Source organism: Chiloscyllium plagiosum, chromosome 10, assembly GCF_004010195.1.
Source record: "Chiloscyllium plagiosum isolate BGI_BamShark_2017 chromosome 10, ASM401019v2, whole genome shotgun sequence".
NCBI lineage: Eukaryota > Metazoa > Chordata > Chondrichthyes > Orectolobiformes > Hemiscylliidae > Chiloscyllium > Chiloscyllium plagiosum.
In genome coordinates, this window is record NC_057719.1 from 7,806,698 (window position 1) to 7,821,589 (window position 14,892).

At 43.4% G+C, this 14,892-nt stretch overlaps 1 protein-coding gene across 5 annotated transcripts in view; it reads left to right on the plus strand.

The window, feature by feature from the left end:
• The window catches only part of LOC122553367 (centrosomal protein of 128 kDa), a 407,594-nt gene that overhangs the window by 33,224 nt on the left and 359,478 nt on the right, over positions 1-14,892 (plus strand). For all 5 annotated transcript variants that reach the window (XM_043696980.1, XM_043696981.1, XM_043696985.1 and 2 more), the window contains exons 2-3: positions 9,484-9,647; positions 12,645-12,731. In XM_043696980.1, coding sequence (XP_043552915.1) covers positions 9,498-9,647; positions 12,645-12,731 — 237 coding nt within the window. In that variant the 5' untranslated portion in view covers positions 9,484-9,497. The remainder of the gene's footprint in view (positions 1-9,483; positions 9,648-12,644; positions 12,732-14,892) is intronic.

Below are 14,892 nucleotides of genomic sequence, written 5' to 3' on the forward strand. Positions count from 1 at the left end.
ATCTTTGCTATGTTATATTTTTTCTCTTTTAACTTTATATGTTTCTTAACTTCCCTCATCAGCCACGGCCACCCATGCCTCCTCCTAGGATCTTTCTTCCTTTTTGGAATGAACTGATCCTGCATCTTCTGCATTTTACACAGAAATATCTGCCACTGTTCCTCCACTGTCATCCCTGCTAAGGTATTGCACCATTGAACTTTGGCCTGCTCCTCCCTCATAGCTCCATAGTTCCCTTTATTCAACTGAAATATTGTCACTTCCGATTGTACCCTCTCCCTCTCAAATTTCAGATTGCAGCTTATTGTATTATGGTCACTACTTCGCAATGGCTCCTTCACTTTGAGGTCCCTGATCAATTCTGGTTCGTTGCACAATACCAGATCCAGAATTGCCTTCTCCCTGGTAGAACAGCAGCTGTTCTAAGAATCCATCTCAGAGGCACTCCACAAAGTCTCTTTCTTGAGGTCTAATCCCATCCTGATTCTCCCAGTCTACCTGCATGTTGAAATCCCCCATAACAACTGTAGTAACATTTTTGCGACAGGCCAATTTCAGCTCCTGATTCAACTTACATCCAACATCCAGACTACTGTTTGAGGGCCTGTAAATAACTCCCAAGAGGGTCTTTTTACCCTTAGAATTTCTCAGCTGTATCCATACTGACTCTACATCCCCTGATTCTAGGTCCCCCCGTGCAAGGGACTGAATATCACCCCTTACCAACATGGCCTCCCCACCCCCGCTGCCCGTCAGTCTGTCCTTACGATAGCACGTGTAGCCTTGAATATTCATTTCCCAGGTCCTGTCCACTTGAAGCCACGTCTCAGTTATCCCCACAATATCGTATCTGCATATTTCCAAAAGAGCCTCAAGCTCATCCATCTTATTTCTAATGCTTCGTGCATTCATATATAGTATTTTTAATTTGTTACTGCCCTCACCCTTCCCATCAACTCCTATTTCACTCAACCTTACAGCATGATCCCTTTTTGAGTTTTGAGTTAAATGATCGAAAGTCAAGGTAAAGTTCACGTGGTTTAATGTCCATAGGAAGGCCACTGACAAAAAAACATATAGACCCCCTCTTCACTGTTGTTAGCTTCTTCACTTTTCATGCTCATGACTGGGGAACTAATTGAATCCGTTGGATCAGGCTGTGGAGGGGTGAGGGGTGGTCCGAAGGCATGCTTTACTGTGAATGGAGAAACTCTAGAGACGATGTTAGCTGCTGAAAGTATCTTTGCATTTCCTCTCTCATTCCTTCCATGCCAAGGGGTTATCAGTATGAAGATAGTCACACATTTAACTACACTAAATTGTGACAAAAGTGAGGAATGCAGATGCTGGAGATTAGAGTCGAGAGTGTGTTGCTGGAAAAGCACAGCAGGTCAGGCAGCATCCAAGGAGCAGGAAAATTGACATTTCGGGCAAAAGCCCTTCATCAGGAATGAAGCTGGGAGCCTCTGGGTTGGAGAGATGATAAATGGGAGGGGGCTGGGGCTGAGTTGAAGGAAGTTGAGAGTACGATAGGTTGATGGAGGTGGGGATAAAGGTGATAGGTCGGAGGGAGGGTGGAGTGGATGGGTGGGAAGGAAGATGGACAGATGGGACAGATCATGAGTGCGGTGCTGAGCTGGAAGGTTGGAACTGGGGTAAGGTGGGGGGAGGGAAATGAGGAAACTGGTGAAATCCACATTGATGCCATGGGGTTGGAGGGTCCCGAGGCGGAAGATGAGGCATTCTTTCTCCAGGAGTCAGGTGGTGAGGGAGTGGCGATGGAGTAGGCCCAGGACCTGCATGCCCTTGGTGGAGTGGGAGGGGACGTTGAAGCGTTCGGTCATGGGCGGTGGGGTTGGTTGGTGCGGGTGTCCCGGAGATTCTCTGTAGCGCTCTGCGAGTAGGCATGCTGACTCCCCAATGTAGAGGAGACCGAAACAGATACAGTAAATGACGTGTGGAAGTGCAGGTGAAACTTTGATGAATGTGGAGGACTCCTTTGGGGCCTTAGACGGAGGTGTGGGTACAGCCTCAGTCCTGATGATGGGCTTTTGCCCGAAACGTTGATTTTCCTGCTCCTCTGATGCTGCCTGACCTGCTGTGCTTTTCCAGCACCACACTCTCTACACTAAATTGCATTGGCCTATTTCAACATTCTCAGTCATCTGAAGTCTGTTACTTTGTTCATCATTTGATGAACATTATCAAGTTTTATACAATGCATAAACTTCTAAATTGTACTGCCTAAACAATTCAGTCAATTATAGACAACAATCAATGGCCATAAAATCAAACCCTCGGGTGATCCCATTCAGGTTATTCAAAAGTTATTTTCTTTTAACAAATTGATATTTGGCGAATGTGAAAGCTGTCAGGAAAAATATTTTAAAATCTGGAACAGTAAGAAAATGACAAAGTAATTCCTGAGCTTTAGTAATTGAAGAGGCAGTTTCAGTTCAGATTTAAATCTCAAATGTTTGTGGGAAACACATGCAGAATGTTTTAAAATATACTCTCCAAATAAAACAGTCAGAATTACAGTGGCAACTTTGGTAGAGATCAACATTTTATGATTTTGCAATATGAAGGGGGCCAATGAAGTCTTAATAATTAACAGAACTGAAACAGCTCAGCCTCAAGTTCTAATATTCTCTAAAATCCTAACAAAACATCAAGCTAAAAATGCCCTCTTTTTGTGAACACTTCGTTAAAAACACAGCAGCAAAGATATTTTAATACAATACTATCATCTGGCAAAAGCATGACCACTGACCAACTGTTTTTTTTAACAGGCATTTTAGAATTTCAAACAAATCAGGGGCTCAGGGCACTCAATCAATTTGTTTAACAGTTACAAATTTGATAATTTTAAAAAGGACATAACTTTGTACAATTTCAATGTAAAAACAAAATCTGCCCTATTACATAGTCCACAAAACACATTGAATTGTGATCCTAATTCAAACAAGGCAAAACAGCTACTTAAAAGGATTTTCTGAACCAGGATTTTAATAAACCAAAATATTGTAATTGTCAAACACTCACAGTATGGCACAATTTACATTGACACTCCCTTTTCTGACCCAAATATTAGTGCAACCCCACTTTCAGCATTTCTTGTTTTTTACAGTATCCTCTTGATTAAATTAGAAAGGCCTCTGAGTGGACCACGTTGTGCCGCAATCCAAGCCACACTCTTTCCCCCAAACAAAGACTCCAATTTCACCACCAGGACACTTTAACCCCTTTCTCACTTTGCTTCTCACTGGGGCTTGAATCTCGATTAAACACAGAGGACTTGAACCTCAGTTGAACCCTGGGGACTCGAACTTCAATTAAACCTACCCAGGGGACTCAAACCCCAATACGACGCGGAGGACTTGAACCTCAAATGAACCCATGCGACTTAGACCTCAATTAAACGCACCCAGGGGACTCAAATCCCAATACAATGTGGAGAACTTGAAACTCAAGTAAACCCAGGGGACTCGGACCCCAGTTCTGCGTGGAGGACTCAAACCTCAATTAAACCCAGGGGACTTAGACCCCAGTACTGCGTGGAGGACTCAAACCTCAATTAAACCCAGGGGCCTCGGACCCCAATACTGCGTGGAGGACTTGAACCTCAATTAAACCCAGGGGACTCTGACCCCAATACTGCGTGGAAGACTCGAACCTCAGTTAAACCCAGGGGACTCAAACCCCAATACAGCGTGGAGGACTCAAACCTCAATTAAACCCACCCGGGGACTCGAACCTCAATTAAACTCACCCAGAGGACTCGAGCCTCAATTAAACTCACCCAGAGGACCCGAACCCCAATACTGCGTGGAAGACTCGAACCTCAATTAAACTCGCCCAGAGGACTCAAACCCCAATACAGCACGGAGAACGTGAACCTCAATTAAACCCAGGGGTCTCAAACCCCAATACAGCGTGGAGAACCCACACAAACAGCAAGCAAATGGTCTTTCTCTAGTGCGAACTCATTGGTGTCTCTGCAGGTTGGATGACTGAGTGAATCACTTCCTACAGTCAGAGCAGATGAACAGCTTTTCCCCAGTGTGATTGCGTTGGTGAATTTAATGTTGGGATAGATAAAGACATCCCTTCTCACAATCTCCACATTTCCACAAGCTCTCTGGCATTGCACTGGCATTTGGACATTTCAGATGAATCTTGACAGACTCGTCCAGACACAGATAATCCTGTTTCTCCCCAGTGTGAATGATACAGTTCTGATCATGGAAAGAAAAAGTGTTCCACGACCACAGGCTGTTTACCCTGCAGCTCTAGAATGTCCTGCAGCCACTCCATGATATCGCGGATCCTTGCACCAGGGAGGTAACATACCATCCAGGATTCATGTCGTTCTCCTTCCACAGTTAAATGCCAATGATATTCAGATCCTGATGACTCTGCTGACTGTAAAACCTTGTTTTTGAGATCCCGGTCTCAATTATTCTCAATTAATATCCTGGTCTGGCCTACATGTGACTCCAGTCCCATAGTAATGTGGTTGACTCTTAACTGCCCTCTGGGCAATTAGGGATGGGCAATAAATGCTGATTATCCAGTGACGCCCTCATCCTTTTACATAGTGATGCCACTGTGCCTTGGTGATGGAGCGAGGGAATGTTGAACGTGGTGGATAGGACACCACTCGGGCACAGTGCTTTGTCCTGGAGGATGATCACTTTCTTTAATATTGCTGCACTGATGTAGGCGAGTGGAGAATATTCCAACACAATCCTGATGTGTACACTCAATTTGAATATCCAGGTCCTGACGAATTGAGTAATTCTGCCAGAATTCGGTATTACAATTACTGTGATTCCCATCTGACTGTCCACCTGTAATATCCCAACCGCATTGTGGGAGCATCTTCACTACACAAACTGTAGCACAAGAAAGTCAAACAAAACCTTCTTCACAGGCAACAGAGAACAGCCAGGGAATTCCAAAGGCATGGCACTCATCCACAGATTCAATCAATAAGCACATCCACCTGGACCCAATATACCGGCCACTGCAGCGGACAGCTGGAACTGACAACCGGAAGCGGCAGATACAACTCACTATAAATACCGGAGGAAACATCACAGAAGCGCTTCACAGGAGGCTCCCAAGCACTGAGGATGTCACCTAGACAGGGGATGAAATGTCTGCAACACAAATTCCCAGCTCGGCGAACAGAACCACAACAACGAGCATCCAAGCTACAAATCTTCTCCCAAACATTGAAGGCAACAGGACTTTGACATTGATCACTGGCATCGTGTCCTGCCCCTCCAAACGTTCCCAATGCTTTGGGCACAGCGACACCGAAAATTACCGGTCTTGCACTACGATAATCCTTTTGAAAGGTGACATTAACTTTGACTGTCTCCCAGTCTCTCCATGAGTGTTGCTGGATATACTGAATATTTCCAGAGTTTTGTTATATTTGAAATTTCCAGCATTTCCAATGTTTGCCTTTGTGTTGGTTGTGATGCTGTTAATAATCGCTGATGTGATTGTTATTCTGGATTGTAGACATGGGTTTGGAAGATACTGTCAAAGGGTCCTTGACAGTACAGTGCAGTTGTTGCAATGCATCTTCTAGATGGTGTATGTTCTAATATCGCCTGATGCTAATACCGGGCAAGTCAGATTCCAGAGTGAAACATGGCTTCACAGACTATAGTCTTATTTTTGAAAGTTGGTTATTGTGGTGGTCAGTCTCTGAACATATTCACAAGAGCCTGCCAATGTAATTTTAATGGAAGAAATCAAAGTTTATTCCACATGAGAAGTAAACATGAACCACATAAGAACCACATAAGAACATTGGTGGGCGGCACGGTAGCACAGTGGTTAGCACTGCTGCTTCACAGCGCCAGAGACCCGGGTTCAATTCCCGCCTCAGGCGACTCTCTGTGTGGAGTTTGCACATTCTCCCCGTGTCTGCGTGAGTTTCCTCCGGGTGCTCCGGTTTCCTCCCACAATCCAATAAATGTGCAGGTTAGGTGAATTGGCCATGCTAAATTGCCCGTAGTGTTAGGTGAAGGGGTAAATGTAAGAGAATGGGTCTGGGTGGGTTACGCTTCGGCGGGTCGATGTGGACTTGCTGGGCCGAAGGGCCTGTTTCCACACTGTAAGTAATCTAATCTAATCTAAACTTTATGAAACAGTCTTATTAGAAATATCAGAAATTCAAAACATTTTAGTGTCACAATCAAATCTCAGTGAGCAGTCACACTTTAAAGTTCCTAATCTGGTTGATGTGGCCATACTTGGTTTCTTCCCCAGTAAACTTTTACATCCAATCCATTATATCTCCTGATTAATGTTGTTTCATGAGCCCCTTAAATAAGCCACTTGCACAGCTGACTTAGTTCTTAACATGGATTTTGAGATCATCTTCACAGCAGACTTCCTGGGATTTTCTGTTATTGATATTAATCCAATCAGGACTAAATTTCAGCCAACACAATTTTGGATGCTTGTAGACTAATAGCTCCTTTGCTGCTGTAGATCTGTCTGACAGGAGCCTTCAAACTTACTGATTGAAACAATCTGGATGATCCCCCTTTTCTAAAAGAAAGCTTTATCTCTATCATTAGGCACCTTGTTGCTAAGGCCTTTTTTTCTTTCTCTTTGTTTTCTAAAGCACTGAACTATTCACCTCAGTAGTTCTTTAAAATATAATTTAAATTATAGGATAGTGAAGAAGGCATATGGTAGGCTTTATTGGTCAGAGCATTGAGTGTAGGAGTTGGGAGGTCTTGTTGCGGCTGTACAGGACATTGGATAGGCCTCTTTTGGAATATTGCATCCAATTCTGGTCTCCCTGCTATTGGAACAATGTTGTGAAACTTGAAAGGGCTCAGAAAAGATTTACAAGGTTGTTGGCAGGGTTGGAGGGTTTGAGCTATAGGGAGAGGTTGAATTGGCTGGGATGTTTTCTCTGGATCATCGGAGGCTAAGGGATGACCTTGTAAAGGTCTATAAAATCATGAGGGGTATAGATGGGATAAATAGATAGAGTCTTTTCCTTGGGGTGGGAGAGTCCAGAGTAAGAGAGCATAGGTTGAGGATGAGAGGGGAAACATTTAAAGGGGCAACTTTTTCACACAGAAGGTGGTGCGTGTATGGAATAAGCTGCCAGACGAAGTGGTGGAGTCTGGTATAATTTCAACATTTAAAAAGCAGGTGGATGGGTATATGAATAGGAATGGTTTAGATTGATATCAGACAAGTGCTGGGAAATGGGACTAGATTAGTTTAGGATATCTGGTCAGCATGAACGAGTTGGACCGAAGAGTCTGTTTCCGCGCAGTACATTTTTATTGCTTGATGACCCTGGTACCACACTCAGATCTCAAAATTCAACCAAGTTGTTTCCTTTTTAACACAGTCAATTTTGGAAATACAAATCAAATTTAATTAATGATTCTGTCCATATTACAACCCAAATTTCCAAACAATAATAACATTTAATAAATGTTCATCATGCAAGCATGCTGCTGATAAAGTGTGTGAATGTGGAAGGAGGTAGGTAGGCACTATTGTGGCGCCGTGGTAATGATGCTATCCCTGTACTGGGAAGTGTGGGTTCAGGTCTGGGATGCAGATCTTTAGAAAATAGGTGGCAGGTTTATATAGAGGATCTGGATCAGCACAGGCTTGGAGGGCAGAAGGGCCTGTTCCGGTGCTGTAAGGTTCTATGTTCTTGAAGTTCCACCTGCTCCAGAGGTCTGTAATAACATCGCTGAACAGGCTGGTTGGAAAAATAGGTTGAAGGAGGTAGATGGGATGTGAATCAAGTGGACTGCATTATCCAGGATGATGTTGAGTTTTGAGTGTTGTAGCAGTTGCTCTCATTCTAGCATGTGGAGACGATTATGTCACACACCTGAATGAATCTTGTGGATAGTGGACAGGCTTTTGGGAGTGTGCAGGTGATGTCCTCTTTGCCGAATTGCCAACTTTTGACCTGTTCTTGTATCTCCAGTAATATTAAGCTGGTCAAGTTCATTTTCTGCCTAATGATTATCTGAAGGATGCTGAGGGTGAGCAGTTTAGTGTTGCCAATCTTGTTGGGAATCATGTGGTGCGAACATTGCTTGCCATTTTTTAATCCAAGTTTGGATACTATCCTGGTTTTGTTGCATGTGGGCATGATATTTTGATACATCATTATTGAAGTAGCCATTGATGGTTCAGCCTAGGATATTACAGGGAATGGAATATTGTCCTTCATTGCTAGAAGATGGAGTTTAAAAACAGAGCGGTTATGCTCCAACTATGTAGGGTGATGATAAGGCCACATCTGGAATACTGTGTACAGTTTTGGTCTCCTTACTTGAGAAAGGTGTAATGGCACTGGAGGGGGTGCAGAGGAGGTTTGCTAGATTGATTCTGGAGTTGAGAGGGTTGGCTTATGAGGAGAGATTGAGTAGACCCAGACTATACTTGGAATTTAGAAAAATGAGAGGGGATCTCATAGAAACACATAAAGTATGAAGGGAATAGATAAGATAGAATCAAGGAGGTTGTTTCCTACAAACAACTAGAACTAGAGGGCATAGATGCAAAATGAGAGGGAACAGATTTCGGACTGATTTGAAGAGGAACTCCTTCACCCAAAGGATTGTGAATCTGTGGAATTCCCTGCCCAGTGAAGCAGTTGAGGCTTCCTTGTTGAATATTTTTCAGAGAAAGACAGATTTTTGAACAGTAAAGGAATTAAGGTTATGGTGAGCAGGTGGGTAAGTGGAGGTGAGTCCGTGAGAAGATCAGCTATGATCCTATTGAATGGTGGAGCAGGCTTGAAGGGCCAGATGGCCGACTCCTGCTCCTAGTTCTTATATTCTTAACACTCTGAGGAGCTCTTGCAGCTATGTCTTGGGGCTGAAATGACTGACCTTCATTCTCAACCATTTTCCTCTGAATTTGAATGAACTAATCTCCTGCTGTGATTTCCTATGAATGCCACTTTGGTAGTATGAGTGTAAATAAAACTGTAAGTATGATGGACAATAACCATAGGGCACACATTGAAGTGCAATTAATTATGTGACAGCGCTGTCACCTGCTGGTTAAAGAGTAGGCAAAAACAACCCACCCTCCTCCACTCCCATGAGAGAGGGCCTGACACATTAAATGCCCAACAGGTATTTAACTGGTTAACATTAAGCATCCCATTGGGCAGAGATGTTAATTTATAATAGTAATTCAAAACCAAGGGGAGAAATACAACTTCACAACAAGGATGATTATAATTACATGCACCAGATCAATACTCCACCAGCCTGATGTCCCTAGATACCTAAAAAGAAGTGTATATGATCAAAATATACCTACTTGATCATTGTAGTAGCAGATTGTCTAGTGCCACCCCCCACTGGTCCAGCAGGTTTCTTTTCTGGGCATGAAGACTTTTGTTCCATTTTGCCCAACAGAGTGAGATAGTTCATGATTCCCTTCATCCATTTGCAGGATGCATCACCCTTATGGCGGACTCATCAAGCGATTCAGACACGCACCTTCATCACTTTCGCAGGCAGCGAGGACCACAGAGAGGAGCGACTAAGGGAAGGAGCGGAATGCACAATGCTGATGATGTGTCTGAGAAAATAGACGCATTAGCAAGCACTTTACAGGTACTTTGTTGGATTTATAAATGTCTTTATGTTGCTTGTCATTCTTGGGCACTTGAAGGACAGCACAGTTTGTTTTAACCAGCACCTTATGAATCAAGACACTTGATAAACCAACAAAAATTATATACCTCAAATGCAATGAAGTTTACTGTATTATTCTGTCCAATTATATTGTAGTTTATAAATTCTTTTACCTCTATATAAGTATACTTGCTATTCAATTGAGTGGCCATGCGAAACATCAACAGTTCATTCAATTTCAAGATCATTTCTCCTCAAATACTGTAATCTACCATGATGTCTGAGTAGTCAGTTGAGGTTGTGAGTGGAGAAGGCTCTCTGCGGGTAAGTTTTATTTAAGACAAAGTTGCATTATTATTTAAGTGATTTATGTTGTAAATAAAGTATAACAGTGATGTGTATACCCCTTGCATTATGTTCCTATTATTCTGTGTTTTTACATTGTTTATATGGACCTCTTGATCATCTGGAATATTTGATCAATTGGCACACTCCTGGTCCTGTAGGTACCGGATACTAATATGTTCATTGTTTTTAGAAACATTGAAACTAGGAGCAGGGATAGGGCATTTGGCCCTTCGAGCCTGCTGTGTCATTCAATATGATCATGATGTGAGGAGTCAGTGCTGGACTGGGATGGACAAGGTCTGAATCGACGAGTGTGGTGCTGGAAAAGCACAGATAGCTAGGCAGCATCCGAGGAGCAGAAGAATCGACATTTTGAGCATAAGCTCTTCATCAGGACTGAGGGGTTGGCCCAAGGGAGCTAGGAGTTAAATGGGAGGTAGGTGGGGCTGGGGGAAAGGTAGCTGAGAATGCGATAGGTAGATGAAGGTGATAGAGTGGAGGGGATAAGTGGGAAGGAAGATGGACAGGTAGGACAGGTCAAGAGGCCGTTGCTGAGTTGGAAGGTTAGATCTGGGATAAGGTGGGGTTAGGGTAAATGAGGAAACTGGTGAAATCCTCATTGATCCCGTGTGGCTGCAGGGTCCCAAGGTGGATGACGAAGCATTCTTTCTCCAGGCGCAGATGGTAAGGATTTGGCAGTGAGCCATTACCCCAGGCTGAATGCCCTTGACTGCTGGAGTGTTCCCCAATTAGGACGGAACATTCCTGTTTGGCAATTGTTACATGATATCCATTCATCCGTTGTTGTAGCATCTGCATGGTATTGCCAATATACCATGCCTCAGGGCATCCTTGCTTGCAGCGTATGAAGTAGACAACATTGGCTGACTCACATGAGTAGCTGAAAATGTGTTGCTGGAAAAGCGCAGCAGGTCAGGCAGCATCCAAGGAATTCCTGAAGAAAGGCTCATGCCCGAAACGTCGATTCTCCTGCTCCTTGGATGCTGCCTGACCTGCTGCACTTTTCCAGCAACACATTTTCAGCTCTGATCTCCAGCATCTGAAGTCCTCACTTTCTCCTCACATGAGTAGCTGTCATGTATGGGGTGGGTGGTGTTCCCACATGTAATGGTAGTATCCATGTTGATGATCTGACATGTCTTGTAGAGGTTGCCATGACAGTTGTGGTCGATGTTGCCCTGAAGGCTAGGTAGTTTGCTGCAAACAATGGTCTGTTTAAGGTTTCGCGGTTGTTTGAAGGTGAGAATGGAGGTATAGGGATGATCTTGGTGAGATGTTCGTAGTCATCGATAATGTATTGAAGGCTGCGAAGATCGTGACATAGTTTCTTTGCTCCAGGGAAATACTGGACGATGAAGTGTACTCTAAATGTCATGTCATGTGTTTGTCTTCTGAGGATATCATTGTGGTTTTTCACTGTGGCACATCGGAGCTGGCGATTGATCAGTTGGGCCTTTTATCCCAAACAGCACCTTTAGGTCTGTTGTGCTCTTCCTTGTCTGAGCAAATCCTGAGCAGGCTTGTTCCGGCTGTTCATCCATCTCAGTATGTTTCTGTTTTCTCTTCACACTCTTTTATCCCTTTAGCCCTAAGAACTACATCTATCTTCTTGAAATCCTTAAATGTTTTGGCAATTTTCTGTAGTGTTTGCCTGAAATTTAAAAATGTAAAGGAAACTCTTGGAACATTAAATATGGGAAAGGGTTATGTAAATCAGATGTCAGTCTTTAGATATTACAGAAACTGTCAGGATGCTGGATAAGTAAACATGGCTGCAGCAAGAGTCTTAATATTTTTATGGTAGAGGTAAATAGATTCTTGGTGACCAAGGATAGAACAGTTATTAGGGGTAAGTGGGAATGTGGATTTGAGATTATAGTCAGTTCATTCGAATGGCCTACTCTTGCTTTTAACTCTCATGTTTATATATAATACCTTTTCAGTGATGTGTCTAAAATCCCCCCCAAAATGTGAAGTTTGTAATCATACATATACTTAAATCCAGGACCATTTGTAGTTCATTGAAATGCTTTTTAAAATGGAGAAGTACATTTGGATGACTTTTTAAGGAATTACGTTAAGGATGTCAAATGATGTTTAAGCATCCTCCCAATAGATGTGGAGAGTGAAGGTATTTTCTTTGAATGATCCAGTGATCTGGGAGAAATTGAGTGCAAGGTGAGAGTAGTAAAATTTATGCAAAGAGGTTTTGAGAGTATTATTGAGAACTGGAGGATGTCGGTGTGAATTTAATTCCCCATTTATGGCAGAACTTGGATAATTACCTTTTTAAACTATTGTGTATACAACTGGCAATACTCAATTAAGCAATTATAACATGATTATCTGTTTAAAAATCTTGTGATGAATTTGAGCTTCCTAATTTCAGTGCCTTTGAGGTAGCCCAACATGACTAGTGAGGAATTCACTGTGACAGCTTAGAGATATCTCTATTTCAGGCAGTAACCCCCGGTGATATCAAAATATAGATTGTGATTTTTATATGGCATATTTGTGTTAAACTTTAAATGATAAAAACCAGCCTTAGCAGTGACTTGCTTTCTGTTTGAGGAGTTCAGGACTTTTTAATGTTTGAATGCATTTCAGGAAACCAGTCGAGATCTAACAAATGTTGATCGGATGCTTGGGCGTTATAGAGGCTACACCAATGAACAAATGGAGACAGTGGCACAGGTAGGTACTTGTGAAAGATTAATAATTTTATAAGAAAAACAACTCTTGCTTTATTTCCCCTTCTCCTATTTCAGTGTGAAACATTCACCAGCAGTGTGAATCGTTGACCATTCTAGGGGTACTGACAACATTCCGGCAATCAAAGACTTGTGCTTCAGAACTAGCCAGGTTCTTCCAGTACAGTTACAACACTGGCATCTACCTGATAATTGTCCATGTAAACCCTGTACATGAAGAGCTGGGCAAATCCAACCTGGTCAGTTACCACTCCATCAGTCAACTCTTGATCATTAGTAAAGTAATGGAAGGTGTCATCAATAGGCTATCAAGCAGCACCTGCTCAGCAATAACGGGCTCAGTGGCACCAAGTTTGGGATTTGCTAGAGCCAGTCAGCTCCTGACCTCATTGCAGCCTTCGTTCAAACATGAGCAAAAGAGCTGAACTCCTGAGGTGAGGTGAGATGAGAGCGACAGCCCTTGACATCAAGGCTACATTTGATTGAGTGTAGCATCAAAGAGCCTGAGCAAAACTGGAATTGATGGGTATTGGGGGGCAAACTCTCCGGTGGTTGGAGTCATACTTGGTGCATAGGGAGATGGTTGTGATTGTTGGAAGTCAGTCATCTCAGTTCCATGACACATCTGCAGGATCTCCTCAGGGTAGCATCTGAGGCCCAACCCTATCTTCAGCTTCTTCATAAATAACCTTCCCTCCACCACAAGGTCTGAAGTGGGGATGTACGCTGATGATTGCACAGTGTTCAGCACCATTTGCGTCTCCACAGATACTGAAGCAGTCTGTGTTCAAATACAACGAGACCTGAACAATATCCAGGCTTGGGCTCAGAGGTGGCAAGTAATATTTACTCCACACAAAGGCCAGGCAATGACCAATGAGAGACGTTCAAACCAGTGTCCCTTGACGTCCATTGGTGTTACTATTCCCTGACTCCCCACTATCAGCATCCTGGGGATAACCATTGACTAGAAGCTCAACTGGACTCACCACATAAGCACAGTGGCTACAAGAGCAGGTCAGAGGCTGGGAATTTTGTGGTGAGTAACTCATCACCTGGCTTCCCAAAGTCTGTCCACAATCAAGCTCAACTGGACTCACCACATAAGCACAGTGGCTACAAGAGCAGGTCAGAGGCTGGGAATTTTGTGGTGAGTAAGGCTTCCCAAAGTCTGTCCACAATCTACAAGGCACAAGTCAGGAGTGTGATGGAATACACCCCACTTGCCTGGATGGGTGCAGCTCCAACAACAATCAAGAAACTTGACACCATCCAGGACAAAACAGTCTGCTTGATTGGCACCACATCTACAAACATCCACTTTCTCCACCGCAAATGGTCAGCAGCAGCAGAAATTCACCAAAGATTCTCAGACAGCACTTTCCAAGCTCACCACCGCTTCCATCTAGAGGGACAGGGGTAGAAGAATCATGGGAACGCCACCACCTGCAAGTTCCCTTCCAAGCCACTTACCATCTTGATTTGGGAACATGTCGCTGTTTGTTCACTGTCATTGGGTTGAAATCCTGGCATTCCCTCCCTAAGGGCATTGTGGGTCAACCCACAGCAGATGGACGTCAGTGGCTCAAGGAGGCAGCTCACCCCCTTCTTAAGGGCAACTAGGGACAGGCAATAAATTCTGGCCAGCCAGTGATGCCCACATCCCACAAATCAATAAAGACAAGTGAGAAAACATCTCTCTTGAGCCTCCTGTTATTTTCATAGTCAGAAGTCTGCTGGAGCATGAGAAACGTATCATTTAATTTACTCTTTAATTATTCCTAGTTGTTCCACATCCTCCGTTATTAATTCCATATTTGCTACATCTTTGAGATGCTCTTACGTTACAATGATGGACCAAAATCGAGAGTGTGGTGCTGGAAAAGCACAGCAGGTCAGGCAGCATTGAGTCATAGAGATGTACAGCATGGAAACAGACCCTTTGGTCCAACCCAACCCAAGCCCCCAGGCCATATCCCTCCAAACCCTTCCTATTCATATACCCATTCAAATGCCTTTTAAATGTTGCAATTGAACCAGCCTTCACAGCTTCCTCTGGCAGCTCATTCCATACACGTGCCACTCTCTATGTGAAAAAGTTGCCCCTTAGGTCTCTTTTATATCTTTCCCCTCTCACCCTAAAC